The sequence below is a fragment of the Eleutherodactylus coqui genome, chromosome 6, assembly GCF_035609145.1.
Source record: "Eleutherodactylus coqui strain aEleCoq1 chromosome 6, aEleCoq1.hap1, whole genome shotgun sequence".
NCBI classification, from domain to species: Eukaryota; Metazoa; Chordata; class Amphibia; order Anura; family Eleutherodactylidae; genus Eleutherodactylus; species Eleutherodactylus coqui.
The window spans coordinates 10,120,308-10,135,699 of record NC_089842.1 but is presented as its reverse complement, the minus strand read 5'-3'; the positions used below and the strand labels follow the sequence as shown (position 1 = coordinate 10,135,699).

At 52.3% G+C, this 15,392-nt stretch overlaps 1 protein-coding gene across 1 annotated transcript in view; it reads left to right on the top strand.

The window, feature by feature from the left end:
• The window catches only part of LOC136631808 (uncharacterized), a 51,722-nt gene that overhangs the window by 13,192 nt on the left and 23,138 nt on the right, over nucleotides 1-15,392 (top strand). The window contains exon 4 of the mRNA XM_066606191.1: nucleotides 14,987-15,185. Coding sequence (XP_066462288.1) covers nucleotides 14,987-15,185 — 199 coding nt within the window. The remainder of the gene's footprint in view (nucleotides 1-14,986; nucleotides 15,186-15,392) is intronic.

Genomic DNA, 15,392 nt, shown 5'->3' with positions numbered 1-15,392 from the left:
ATTATTAGGAAAGACAAGATACATCAAAATCATTTCCTTTCACTACATTGTTTTTAATTGACAAGATGGCTAATCCAGAGAGCCGAGCTTGACTTATAGTAGACCTAAGAGCTCTTGATTAATTTTAGTTTTGAAAAACTCCTCTCAAACGATGCTACTGAAACACATAACGTTAACAAGAATCTTCAGGCTAAAGTGATAGTCACAGCTTACCTCCTCCCCCTCCCTGCACAGGTCACAGTGCATGCTGGAATAGTCTCCTGTAGAAATTATTAGGTCAGCTTCTGTCCACTGTGTGAAAGGCCCATGAGTTCTGCAGTAAAGCATCTCTCTGAATGCTGTGAACTGCAGTAAAGACAAGATGGCCGCCCCGTAGTCATGTACAGACAATAGAATAAAAAGAAAATCTATAATTAGAAAATAAAAATAGAAACAAAAAGATAAAAATAGATTATGTTTCACCATTTGGGTTTTCTTAGTAAAAAGACTGCAGATGATACATTCCCTTTAAGGCTTCCCTGAACCATCAATTTTTGGGCGATTTCTTTTTTTTCCCCAAAAAATTGATTTTTGGGGGAAATCGCAACATTTTTTTAACCAACATGATTGTTTTTCACAAGTGTTTTATGGATGGTGATTATTTGTTTACTTATGTTTTGCATGCCTTTTTTCCTGCCATTATTCATGGAGAAGTCTAAGCAAAAACATTTTAAAAAAGCCAAAAAATAGACACTGACCCCTGCTGACTTGTAGCTGATTTCCCATCATACATCACACACAGCTCTACTACATCCATCCTGACCCCCCACACACATCACGCACACAACTCTGCTACATCCATCCTGACCCTCACACACATCATGCACACAGCTCTACTACATCCATCTTGACCCCCACACATCACACACACAGGTCTGCTGCATCCATCCTGACATTCACTGATCTTCTCCTCGGTCATGTGATCCCTGACTCCTCCCACACAGGTGATCACATAATGGTGACATCAACACATGTCCTGGAAGCTGTCTGGCTCTGCAGATCTGTGTGTCCCCTCAAGTCAGGACCACCAGGGAGGATTAACCGGTGCTAGGGGGACAGTGCAGGCTCTGTGAGGGGCTTCTGGCAGCCCGGGCAGAATGGAAAAGCTTCTCTCCAGCCAGTCCGTCGCACGTGGCCCTGGTTAGAGTGCACACAGGGCACCCGCAGGCGCTGGCTCTCCTGCAGCTGCATAACACGTAGCTCCTCCCCCTGCCACCACTCTGTGCAGCACCACACTGCAAAGTTGTTGTGCACCAGGATCACAACTGACTCGCTGAGCTGTCACTCCCCTCACTGATAGCATCGGGGGCAGCCCACACCTGCGCCCCCCCATAACCACCACTCCCTCCCACCTACGCCATTAGCTGGAGTTTGTTTTGTAGGGTTCAGCAATAACTCTCTTGTTCCACCAGTCCAACTACTAGAGGGGATTCTGTAGGGCTGTGGTGGCTCTCCTGCTGTTCCTTATGCTGGAGTGCATTCTGTAGAGCGTTGGCAGCGCTTCTCCTCTTCCACCAGTCCTGCTGCTCAAGGTCATTTTGAAGGGCCTTGGCAATGCTCTTCCTGTTTCTTTGGTCCCGATTAGAGATGAGCGAACGTACTCGTCCGAGCTTGATATTCGTGCGAATATTAGGGTGTTCGGGATGCTCGTTACTCGTAATGAGTACCACGCGGTGTTCCGGTTACTTTCAGTTTCCTCTCTGAGACGTTAGCGCGCTTTTCTGGCCAATTGAAAGACAGGGAAGGCATTACAACTTCCCCCTGTGATGTTCCAGCCCTATACCCCCCCCCCTGCTGTGAGTGGCTGGCGAGATCTGATGTCACCCGAGTATAAAAATCGGCCCCTCCCGCGGCTCGCCTCAGATGCGTTGTGAGTAGAGATGAGCGAACGTGTTCTTCCGAGCTTGATATTCGTGCGAATATTAGGGTGTTCGGGATGTTCGTTATTCGTGATGAACACCATGCGGTGTTCTGGTTACTTTCACTTCCTTCCCTGAGACGTTAGCGCGCTTTTCTGGCCAATTGAAAGACAGGGAAGGCATTACAACTTCCCCCTGTGACGTTCAAGCCCTATACCACCCCCCTGCTGTGAGTGGCTGGGAAGATCAGGTGTCACCCGAACATAAAAGTCGGCCCCTCCCGCGGCTCGCCTCAGATGCCATGTGAGTTAGATGAGGGACAGTGCTGTTTGTACCGGAGCTGCTGTAGGGAAAGAATTGGTAGTTAGTGTAGGCTTCAAGACCCCCCAAAGGTCCTTATTAGGGCCACTGATAGCTGTGTGTTGGCTGCTGTTAGCAGTGGCAAATTTTTTTCCCCTCAAAATCGGCTCTGCAGAGCGTTGCACCCGGCATTAGGGACAGAAGTGCTGCATAGGCAGGGAGAGTGTTAGGAGTGAGTGTAGCCTTCAAGAACCTCAACGGTCCTTTCTAGGGCCATATTTAACCGTGTGCAGTACTGTGCTGGCTGCTGTTAGCTGTGCTGCATTTTTTTTTGCTTCTCAAAATCGCCCCTGCAGAGCATTGCACCCTCCATTGATACTGCAGGGAAAGAATTGTATAGGCAGGGCCACAACACAGTTATTATTCATAGAATATACGCAGTGCTGCCTTTTGGTGCAAAAAAACGGAAAATAATTCTATTTGTCCTGCCTCTGTCCGTCCTAACGCCGGTGGACACGTGTCGGCTGCGTGTGCAACCTGTAAAAATCAGACGCACCCAGCTACGTTTTACTCCTGGCTTTGCCATTTGCTTTCCTTAATTGGGAAAAAAAATACCTGCTCTGCCACAGTTAATAACTCTGCTACCCTCACGTTCTGTGACACATTAGCAGGAAAACAGCACAGTTATTAAACTTAGATTATACATTCACTAGAGGCAGTGGGGCCTTTCGTTTTCAAAAAAGGGAAAAAATTATATTTGGCCTGCAGTCTTGCGCCAATTTATTAGCTGCCTGTGAAATCAAATCACTGGTAATACAGCATGCTGAGGGGTAGGGGTAGGCCTAGAGGACGTGGACGCGGCAAAGGACGCGGAGGGCCAAGTCAGGGTGTGGGCACAGGCCGAGCTCCTGATCCAGGTGTGTCGCAGCCGACTGCTGCGCGATTAGGAGAGAGGCACGTTTCTGGCGTCCCCACATTCATCGCCCAATTAATGGGTCCACGCGGGAGACGGTTATTAGAAAATGAGCAGTGTGAGCAGGTCCTGTCCTGGATGGCAGAAAGTGCTTCGAGCAACCTATCGTCAACCCGCAGTTCTGCGCCGTCCACTGCTGCAAATCCGAATCCTCTGTCTGCTGCTCCTCCTTCCTCCCAGCCTCCTCACTCCACTACAATGACACCTGCTCAGGAGCGGGAACACTCCCAGGAACTGTTCTCGGGCCCCTGCTTAGATTGGGCAGCAGCGGTTCCTCTCCCACCAGAGGAGTATATCGTCACTGATGCCCAACCATTCGAAAGTTCCCGGGGTCCGGGGGAAGAGGCTGGGGACTTACGCCAACTGTCTCAACAACTTTCTGTGGGTGAGGAGGACGATGACGATCAGACACAGTTGTCTTGCAGTGAGGTAGTAGTAAGGGCAGTAAGTCCGAGGGAGCAGCGCACAGAGGATTCGGAGGAAGAGCAGCAGGATGATGAGGTGACTGACCCCACCTGGTGTGCAACGCTTACTCAGGAGGACAGGTCTTCAGAGGGGGAGTCAAGGGCATCAGCAGGGCAGGTTGCAAGAGGCAGTGCGGTGGCCAGGGGTAGAGGCAGGGCCAGACCGAATAATCCACCAAGTGTTTCCCAAAGCGCCCCCTCGCGCAATGCCACCCTGCAGAGGCCGAGGTGCTCTAAGGTCTGGCAGTTTTTCACAGAGACGCCTGATGACCGACGAACAGTGGTGTGCAACCTTTGTTGCGCAAAGCTCAGCCGGGGAGCCAACACCAACAGCCTCACCACCACCACCATGCGCAGACATATGATGGCCAAGCACCCCACAAGGTGGGACGAAGGCCGTTCAGCGCCTCCGGTTTGCACCCCTGCCTCTCCCCCTGTGCCCCAACCTGCCACTGAGATGCAACCCCCCTCTCAGGACACAGGCACTACCGCCTCATGGCCTGCACCCACACCCTCATCTCCGCTGTCCTCGGCCCCATCCAGCAGTGTAGTTCAGCGCACCGTCCAGCCGTCGCTTGCGCAAGTGTTCGAGCGCAAGCGTAAGTACGCCGCCACGCACCCGCACGCTCAAACGTTAACCGTCCGCATAGCAAAATTCATCAGCCTTGAGATGCTGCCGTATAGGGTTGTGGAAACTGAGTCCTTCAAAAGTATCATGGAGGCGGCGGCCCCGCGCTACTCAGTTCCCAGTCGCCACTACTTTTCCCGATGTGCCGTCCCAGCCCTGCACGACCACGTCTCCCGCAACATTGTACGCGCCCTCACCAACGCGGTTACTGCCACGGTCCACTTAACAACGGACACGTGGAGAAGCACAGGCGGGCAGGGCCACTACATCTCCCTGACGGCACATTGGGTGAATTTAGTGGAGGCTGGGACAGAGTCAGAGCCTGGGACCGCTCACGTCCTACCCACCCCCAGAATTGCGGGCCCCAGCTCGGTGCTGGTATCTGCGGAGGTGTATGCTTCCTCCACTAAAGCACCCTCCTCCTCCTCCTCCTCCTCTGTCTCGCAATCAAGATGTGTTAGCAGCAGCATGTCGCCAGCAGTCGGTGTCGAACGGTGTGGCAGCACAGCGGTGGGCAAGCGTCAGCAGGCCGTGCTGAAACTACTCAGCTTAGGCGATAAGAGGCACACGGCCCACGAACTGCTGCAGGGTCTGACACAGCAGACCGACCGTTGGCTTGCGCCGCTGAGCCTCCAACCGGGCATGGTCGTGTGTGACAACGGCCGTAACCTGGTGGCGGCTCTGCAGCTCGGCAGCCTCACGCATGTGCCATGCCTGGTCCACGTCTTTAATTTGGTGGTTCAGCGCTTTCTGAAAAGCTACCTACGCTTGTCAGACCTGCTCGTAAAGGCGCGCCGGCTCTGCGCACATTTCCGCAAGTCCCACACGGACGCTGCCACCCTGCGCACCCTGCAACATCACTTTAAGCTGCCAGTGCACCGACTGCTGTGCGACGTGCCCACACGGTGGAACTCTACGCTCCACATGTTGGCCAGGCTCTATGAACAACGTAGAGCTATAGTCGAATACCAACTCCAACATGGGCGGCGCAGTGGGAGTCAGCCTCCTCAATTCCTTTCAGAAGAGTGGGCCTGGTTGGCAGACATCTGCCATGTCCTTGGTAATTTTGAGGAGTCTCCCCAGGTGGTGAGCGGCGATCATTAGCGTCACCATTCCTCTGCTATGCATCTTGAGAAATTCCCTGCAAACCATAAAGGCAGCTGCTTTGCGCTCGGAAACGGGGGCGGGGGAAGACAGTATGCCGCTGGATAGTCAGGGCACCCTCCTGTCTATTTCTCAGCGCGTACAGGAGGAGGAGGAGGAGCATGAGGAGGATGAGGAGGAGGGGGAAGAGACAGCTTGGGCCGCTGCTGACGGTACACCGGCTGATTGCCTGTCATCCTTTCAGCGTGTATGGCCTGAGGAGGAGGAGGAGGAGGAGGAGGAGGAGGATCCTGAAAGTGATCTTCCTAGTGAGGACAGCCATGTGTTGCGTACAGGTACCCTGGCACACATGGCTGACTTCATGTTAGGATGCCTTTCTCGTGACCCTCGCGTTGCACGCATTCTGGCCACGACGGATTACTGGGTGTACACACTGCTCGATCCACGGTATAAGGAGAACCTGCCCACTCTCATTCCCGAAGAGGAAAGGGGTTCGAGAGTGATGCTATACCACAGGACCCTTGCGGACAAGCTGATGGTAAAATTCCCAGCCGATAGCGCTAGTGGCAGAAGGCGCAGTACCGAGGGCAAGGTAGCAGGGGATGTGCGTAGATCGAGCAGCATGTACATCCCAGGCAGTGCAACAGTCTTTAAGGGCCTGGCCAGCTTTATGTCTCCCCACCAAGACTGTGTCACCGCTCCCCAGTCACGGCTGAGTCGGCGGGAGCACTGTAAAAGGATGGTGAGGGAGTACGTAGCGGATCGCACGACCATCCTTGGTGACGCCTCTGCCCCCTACAACTACTGGGTGTCGAAGCTGGACACGTGGCCTGAACTAGCGCTGTATGCCCTGGAGGTGCTTGCTTGTCCTGCGGCTAGCGTCTTGTCGGAGAGGGTGTTTAGTGCGGCTGGGGGAATCATCACAGATAAGCGTAGCCGCTTGTCAACCGACAGTGCCGACAGGCTAACACTCATCAAGATGAACAAAGGCTGGATTTCCCCAGACTTCTGTTCTCCACCAGCGGACAGCAGCGATACGTAAGCAATACGTAGGCTGCACCCGCGGATGGAAGCTACGTTCTCTCTCACCATCCAAAACGGGGACATTTCTGCTTCATCAATCTGTGTCTAATATTCCTCCTCCTCCTCCTGCTCCTCCTCCTGAAACCTCACGTAATCACGCTGAACGGGCAATTTTTCTTAGGCCCACAAGGCTCACTCAAATAATTTTTCTGAACAATTTTTATAAGTTTCAATGCGCTTAAAAGCATTGGAACTTTAACTTGAACCAATTTTTCGTTACACTGGGCTGCCTCCAGGCCTAGTTACCACTTAAGCCACATTAACCAAAGCGATTAATGGGTTTCACCTGCCCTCTTGGCTGGCCATGGCCAATTTTTGGGATGTACATTAGTACTGTTGATACAGCAATTTTTGTGGGCCCTCGCCTACAGTGTAATCAAATTAATTTTTAGCCCACCTGCATTACAGCTGACGTTACCTCAGCTGTGTTGGGCAATGCAATGGGATATTTTTGTGTACCGCCGGTGGGTTCCAGGGAGCCACCCATGCTGTAGGTGCACACGGAGTTTTTAATACATCTGTACACTTCTAAAGAACCCCAGTCTGACTGGGGCATGCAGTGTGAGCCGAAGCCCACCTGTATTACGCACGACATTACTACCTCAGCTGTGTTGGGCAATGCAATGGGATATTTCTATGTACCGCCGGTGGCTTCCTGGCACCCACCCAGGCAGTGGGTCCACAGGGAGTTTAACCTACATGTGTCCACTTCTAAAGAACCCCAGTCTGACTGGGGCATGCAGTGTGGGCCGAAGCCCACCTGCATTATGCACGACATTACTACCTCAGCTGTGTTGGGCAATGCAATGGGATATTTTTGTGTACCGCCGGTGGGTTCCAGGGAGCCACCCATGCTGTAGGTGCACACGGAGTTTTTAATACATCTGTACACTTCTAAAGAACCCCAGTCTGACTGGGGCATGCAGTGTGGGCCGAAGCCCACCTGTATTACGCACGACATTACTACCTCAGCTGTGTTGGGCAATGCAATGGGATATTTCTATGTACCGCCGGTGGCTTCCTGGCACCCACCCAGGCAGTGGGTCCACAGGGACTTCACAATAGGGAGTTGTACCTGCCTGTGTCTATGAATTAAAAAGCCCGGTCTAACTGGGGCATGCAGACACCTTGACAGAATGAATAGTGTGTGGCACATAGGTTCCCCATTGCTATGCCTACGTGTGCAGCTCCTGATGGCGGTGGCACAGGATTCTATTTCTCATTGCTTCTGTACAGCATTGTGGGCTATCGCCCCGCCCCTTTTAAAGAGGGTCGCTGCCTAGCCGTGCCAACCCTCTGCAGTGTGTGCCTGCGGTTCCTCCTCATGGCAGACGCACTTCTAAATAGACATGAGCGTGGTGTGGCATGAGGGCAGCTGAAGGCTGCGCAGGGACACTTTGGTGTGCGCTGTGGGGGGGAGGGGGGGCGGTTGGTCAGCATGTAACCCAGGAGAAGTGGCAGCGGAGTGTCATCCAGGCAGTGATTGTGCTTTGTTGTAGCTAGTGTGGTGCTTAGCAAAGGTATGCCATGCTAATGAGGGCTTTTCAGAAGTAAAAGTTGTTGGGAGGGGGGGGGGGCCCACTCTTGCCGGTATTGTGGCTTAATAGTGGGACCTGGGAACTTGAGATGCAGCCCAACATGTAGCCCCTCGCCTGCCCTATCCGTTGCTGTGTCATTCCCATCACTTTCTTGAATTGCCAGGATTTTCACACATGAAAACCTTAGCGAGCATCGGCGAAATACAAAAATGCTCTGGTCGCCCATTGACTTCAATGGGGTTCGTTGTTCGAAACGAACCCTCGAGCATCACGGGAAGTTCGTTCCAAATAACGAACACCCGAACATTTTGGTGTTCGCTTATCTCTAGTTGTGAGATAGCTGAGGGACAGTGGTATCGTGCTGGAGCTGCTGTAGGGAGAGCGTTAGGAGTTAGTGTAGGCTTCAAGAGCCCCAACGGTCCTTCTCAGGGCCACATCTAATAGTGTGCAGTACTGTGTTAGCACTGTATTTTTATTTTTTTTTTCAAAATTGGATCTGCAGAGCATTGCGCCCTGCAATAGGGACAGAAGTGGGGGTTAGGCAGGGAGAGTGTTAGCAGTGAGTGCAGGCTTCAAGAACCCCAACGGTCCTTTCTAGGGCCACATCTATCCGTGTGCAGTACTGTCCAGGCTGCTGTTAGCAGTGTTGCATATTTTTTTTTTTCTCTCAAAACCGGCTGTGCAGACCATTGCACCCGGCATTAATACTACAGGGATAGAATTGTGTAGGCAGGGCCAGAAGACATACATTATTCATTGAATAGACGCAGTGTGGCTTGTCCTTTGAAAAACAAGGGAAAAAATTCTATTTCGCCTGCCTCTGACAGTCCTCAGGGCTCTGGGTACGTGTGTGCTGCGTGCAGAACGTTAAAAAAAATCAGACGCAGCCAGCTACGTTTTACTGCAGGCTTGCGCCAATTGTTTTCCTGCATGGGAAATCCCTGATCTGCTGGAGCGAATAACTTTGCATCACTGCAGTTCTCTGACACATTTGCAGGGCAACAACACAGTTATTAAACTTAGTAGTATTCATTGAATACACGCAGTGTGGCTTGTCCTTTGAAAAACAAGGGAAAAAATTATATTTTGGCTGCAGGTTTGCGCCAATTTCTTTCCTGCCTGGGAAATCAAATCACTGGTAATACACCATGCTGAGGGGTAGGGGTAGGCCTATAGGACGTGGACGCGGGCGAGGACGCGGAGGCCCAAGTCAGGGTGTGGGCACAGGCCGAGCCAGTGCGGTGGCCAGGGGTAGAGGCAGGGCCAGACCGAATAATCCACCAACTGTTTCCCAAAGCGCCCCCTCGCGCCATGCCACCCTGCACAGGTCAAGGTGCTCTACGGTGTGGCAGTTTTTCACAGAGACGCCTGACGACCGACGAACAGTGGTGTGCAACCTTTGTCGCGCCAAGATCAGCTGGGGAGGCACCACCAACAGCATGCGCAGGCATATGATGGCCAAGCACCCCACGAGGTGGGACGATGCCCGTTCACCGCCTCCGGTTTGCACCACTGCCTCTCCCCCTGTGCCCCAACCTGCCACTGAGATCCAACCCCCCTCTGAGGACACAGGCACTACCGTCTCCTGGCCTGCACCCACACCCTCACCTCCGCTGTCCTCGGCCCCATCCAGCAATGTCTCTCAGCGTAGCGTCCAGACGTCGCTAGCGCCACAGTTTGAGCGCAAGCGCAAGTACGACGCCACTCACCCGCACGCTCAAGCGTTAAACGTGCACATTGCAAAATTGATCAGCCTAGAGATGCTGCCGTATAGGCTTGTGGAAACGGAGGCTTTCAAAAGCATGATGGCGGCGGCTGCCCCGCGCTACTCGGTTCCCAGTCGCCACTACTTTTCCCGATGTGCCGTCCCAGGCCTGCACGACCACGTCTCCCGCAACATTGTACGCGCCCTCACCAACGCGGTTACTGCCAAGGTCCACTTAACAACAGACACGTGGAGAAGCACAGGCAGGCAGGGCCACTATATCTCCCTGACGGCACATTGGGTGAATTTAGTGGAGGCTGGGACAGAGTCAGAGCCTGGGACCGCTCACGTCCTACCCACCCCCAGAATTGCGGGCCACAGCTCGGTGGTGGTATCTGCGGCGGTGTATGCTTCCTCCACTAAAGCACCTTCCTCCTCCTCCTCCTCCAACGCAACCTCTGTCTCGCAATCAAGATGTGTCAGCAGCACGTCGCCAGCAGTCGGTGTCACGCGGCGTGGCAGCACAGCGGTGGGCAAGCGTCAGCAGGCCGTGCTGAAACTACTCAGCTTAGGAGAGAAGAGGCACACGGACCACGAACTGCTGCAGGGTCTGACAGAGCAGACCGACCGCTGGCTTGCGCCGCTGAGCCTCCAACCGGGCATGGTCGTGTGTGACAACGGCCGTAAGCTGGTGGCGGCTCTGCAGCTCGGCAGCCTCACGCACGTGCCATGCCTGGCCCATGTCTTTAATTTGGTGGTTCAGCGCTTTCTGAAAAGCTACCCCCACTTGTCATACCTGTTCGGAAAGGTGCGCCGGCTCTGCGCACATTTCCGCAAATCCCACACGCACGCTGCCACCCTGCGGACACTGCAACATCGGTTTAATCTGCCAGTGCACCGACTGCTGTGCGACGTGCCCACACAGTGGAACTCTACGCTCCACATGTTGGCCAGACTCTATGAGCAGCGTAGAGCTATAGTGGAATACCAACTCCAACATGGGCGTGTCAGTAGAAATAGGAAAGTCCCGCAGCACACCTAACACATGCACTTCAGTGCAGAGGTTCTAGTCTGTATATGCCAAGCCACCTGTGGGGTCATGAACCAAACCCCAAATAAATGCAATGGTATCCAAGGAGTCGGCAGCATCAACGGTGTAGAGATTATAAAAAAGGTTTTATTGCTCCATAAAATGGCGACGTTTCGACTTAATCTAAGTCTTTTTCAAGCCTTGAAAAAGACTTAGATTAAGTCGAAACGTCGCCATTTTATGGAGCAATAAAACCTTTTTTATAATCTCTACACCGTTGATGCTGCCGACTCCTTGGATACAACTCCAACATGGGCGGCGCAGTGGAAGTCAGCCTCCTCAATTATTTACAGAAGAGTGGCCCTGGTTGGCAGCCATATGCCAGGTCCTTGGAAAATTTGAGGAGTCTACCCAGGTGGTGAGCGGCGATGCTACAATCATTAGCGTCACCATTCCTCTGCTATGCATCTTGAGAAGTTCCCTGCAAACCATAAAGGCAGATGCTTTGCGCTCGGAAACAGAGCCGGGGGAAGACAGTATGTCGCTGGATAGTTAGAGCACCCTCCTGTCTATATCTCAGCGCGTTCAGGAGGAGGAGGAGGAGCATGAGGAGGATGAGGAGGAGGGGGAAGAGACAGCTTGGCCCACTGCTGAGGGTACCCATGCTGCTTGCCTGTCATCCTTTTAGCGTGTATGGCCTGAGGAGGAGGAAGAGGAGGAGGATCCTGAAAGTGATCTTCCTAGTGAGGACAGCCATGTGTTGCGTACAGGTACCCTGGCACACATGGCTGACTTCATGTTAGGATGCCTTTCTCGTGACTCTCGCTTTACACGCATTCTGGCCACTACAGATTACTGGGTGTACACACTGCTCGACCCACGGTATAAGGAGAGCCTTTGCACTCTCATTCCCGAAGAGGAAAGGGGTTCGAGAATGATGCTATACCACAGGGCGCTGGTGGACAAACTGATGGTAAACTTCCCATCCGACAGCGCTAGTGGCAGAAGGCGCAGTTCTGAGGGACAGGTAGCAGGGGAGGCGCAGAGATCATGCAGCATGTACAGCGCAGGCAGGGGAACACTCTCCAAGGCCTTTGCCAGCTTTATGGCTCCCCAGCAAGACTGTGTCACCGCTCCCCAGTCAAGGCTGAGTCGGCGGGAGCACTGTAAAAGGATGGTGAGGGAGTACGTAGCCGATCGCACAACCGTCCTCCGTGACGCCTCTGCCCCCTACAACTACTGGGTGTCGAAGCTGGACACGTGGCCTGAACTCGCGCTGTATGTCCTGGAGGTGCTTGCTTGTCCTGCGGCTAGCGTCTTGTCAGAGAGTGTGTTTAGTGTGGCTGGGGGAATCATCACAGATAAGCGTACCCACCTGTCAACCGACAGTGCCGACAGGCTTACACTCATCAAGATGAACAAAGCCTGGATTTCCCCAGACTTCTCTTCTGCACCAGCGGACAGCAGCGATACCTAAGCAATACGTAGGCTGCACCCGCGGATGGAAGCTACGTTCTCTCTCACCATCCAAAACGGGGACATTTCTGCTTCATCAATCTGTGTCTAATATTCCTCCTCCTCCTCCTGCTCCTCCTCCTGAAACCTCACGTAATCACGCTGAACGGGCAATTTTTCTTAGGGCCACAAGGCTCACTCATATAATTTTTCTAAACAATTTTTATACGTTTCAATGCTCTTAAAAGCGTTGAAACTTTAACTTGAACCAATTTTTCGTTAAACTGGGCTGCCTCCAGGCCTAGTTACCACTTAAGCCACATTAACCAAAGCGATTAATGGGTTTCACCTGCCATCTTGGTTGGGCATGGCCAATTTTTACTGAGGTACATTAGTACTGTTGGTACACCAATGTTTTGGGGCCCTCACCTACAGTGTAATCATAGCAATTTGTATGTTCTTCGCCTGCACTCATGGTACAGAAAGGTGTGTGGGGTTGGCCTACACTTTAGCTACATAAATGTAACTTTGGCCTTGGCTATACTAAGGCTACTGAAATGGAACTAAGACTGCGCTCCCGCTATACTGCAGCTTCGGAATTGTTCTTGGGGCCTGTGTAGGCTGCTACTATTACTGAAATGGAACTAAGACTGTGCTCCTCCTATACTGCTGCTTCGGAATTGTTCCTGGGGCCTGTGTAGGCTGCTACAATGACTTAAATGGAACTCAGACTATGCTCCTCCTATACTGCTGCTTCGGAATTGTTCCTGGGGCCTGTGTAGGCTGCTACTATTACTGAAATGGAACTAAGACTGTGCTCCCCCTATAATGCTGCTAGTGATATGTTAGTGGGGCCTGTCGCTAATGCTACGGCTGAAATGTTACTAATTCTGGGCTCTGCCTATACCGCTGCTAATGGTATGTCTCTGGGGTGTGGAAACAGAGGCTTCCCAAAGACATGATGGCGGCGAGGCCATTTCCCACCAACGCTGTTACTGTTAAGGTGCATATAACCACGGACACGTGGAGAGGACACGTAGTGCCTCCAAAACATCCCCCGCCACGGCCCACTTAATCCTGGCCACATTCCGAAAACCAACAAAATAAAACCGTGCTACTAGGTCCGCAGTCACCACCACATTACCACCAACGCGGTTACTGTTAAGGTACATATTACCAGTCTGACTGGGGCATGCAGTGTTGGCCGGAGCCCACCTGCATTAAGCATGACATTACTACCTCAGCTGTGATGGGCAATGCAATGGGATATATTTATGTACCGCCGGTGGCTTCCTGGCACCCACCCATGCTGTGGGTCCACAGGGAATTATAAATGCATCTGTTTCCACTTGTAAAGAACCCCAGTCTGACTGGGGCATGCAGTGTGGGCCGAAGCCCACCTGCATTAAGCACGACATTACTACCTCAGCTGTGTTGGGCAATGCAATGGGATATTTTTGTGTATCGCCGGTGGGTTCCAGGGAGCCACCCATGCTGTCGGTCGACAGGGACTTCACAATAGGGAGTTGTACCTGCCTGTGTCTATGAATTAAAAAGCCCGGTCTGACTGGGGCATGCAGAGACACCTTGACAGAATGAATAGTGTGTGGCACATAGGTTCCCCATTGCTATGCCCACGTGTGCAGCTCCTGATGGCGGTGGCACAGGATTCTATTTCTCATTGCTTCTGTACAGCATTGTGGGCTATCGCCCCGCCCCTTTTAAAGAGGGTCGCTGCCTAGCCGTGCCAACCCTCTGCAGTGTGTGCCTGCGGTTCCTCCTCATGGCAGACGCACTTCTAAATAGACATGAGGGTGGTGTGGCATGAGGGCAGCTGAAGGCTGCGCAGGGACACTTTGGTGTGCGCTGTGGGGGGGAGGGGGGGGGTGGTTGGTCAGCATGTAACCCAGGAGAAGTGGCAGCGGAGTGTCATGCAGGCGGTGATTGTGCTTTGTTGGAGGTAGTGTGGTGCTTAGCAAAGGTATGCCATGCTAATGAGGGCTTTTCAGAAGTAAAAGTTTTTGGGAGGGGGGGGGGGCCCACTCTTGCCGCTATTGTGGCTTAATAGTGGGACCTGTGAACTTGAGATGCAGCCCAACATGTAGCCCCTCGCCTGCCCTATCCGTTGCTGTGTCGTTCCCATCACTTTCTTGAATTGCCCAGATTTTCACACAAGGAAACCTTAGCGAGCATCGGCGAAATACAAAAATGCTCGGGTCGCCCATTGACTTCAATGGGGTTCGTTACTCGAAACGAACCCTCGAGCATCGCGAAAAGTTCGTCCCGAGTAACGAGCACCCGAGCATTTTGGTGCTCGCTCATCTCTAGTCCCGATGCTAGATGGGGTCTTGCAGGAGTATGGGAGCGCTTCTGCTGATTCTCCGTTCCTGATGCTAAAGGTCATTTTATAGGGCTCTGGCGGCGCTCCCCCTTGTTCCTCCGGTCCTGATAGAGGAAATCACTTTGGCAGCAGTCTTCTTGTTCTTCTAGTCTTGATTCTAGAGGTCGCTTGGCAGCTTCTCCTGTTCCTCCGATCCTGTAGGATCATTCATTTCATTTAAAGCATGAATATCATCGTTGGCTTGTTCACTAATCGTTTGGTTTAATTAGCGATCGTTCAATCGTCCTCAGTCACTAATACAGTAAATGTGCACCACTGAACGATTTAGCGATCAAGTGAGCCAGCGATGTATCTGCTGTATAAACCGGCTGCACGACTGAACGGGTCAACTCTGAGACCCTTCGCTAGTGTGAACAATTAACCGTTGTTAAAGCCCCCTAACATGACTAATGAAACTTCATTAACAGGAGGGTGAATTACCGGACGTCCCAGCGGAGAACAGCGAGTTCATCTTCTACCGAAGAGATTTCCCTTCTGAAGACGGAACCAGTTACACGCTGGAGTCATCAGTGAAGAGCGGGTCTTATCTTGCGTGCAGTGAAGACGGACAGCATGTGATTCTGAAGCCGGACGCCAAGGATGATAGAACAACACGATTTTACTTTGGTACAAATTTACTTTGTGTTTAGTTGGTAACAACACGGTGCAAACGAGGCTCAGCACATCCTTAACCCCTGCCAGACCGCATAGATGGAAATTAACATGTCACCTTAGCTGTGCCGTGAGCGCTGCAAAAACAAGACCCCCCCACCATAAAAATAATGATGAAAATGCATTTTTTTCTATTTCATCCCACTTACAAAATTGTTCTAT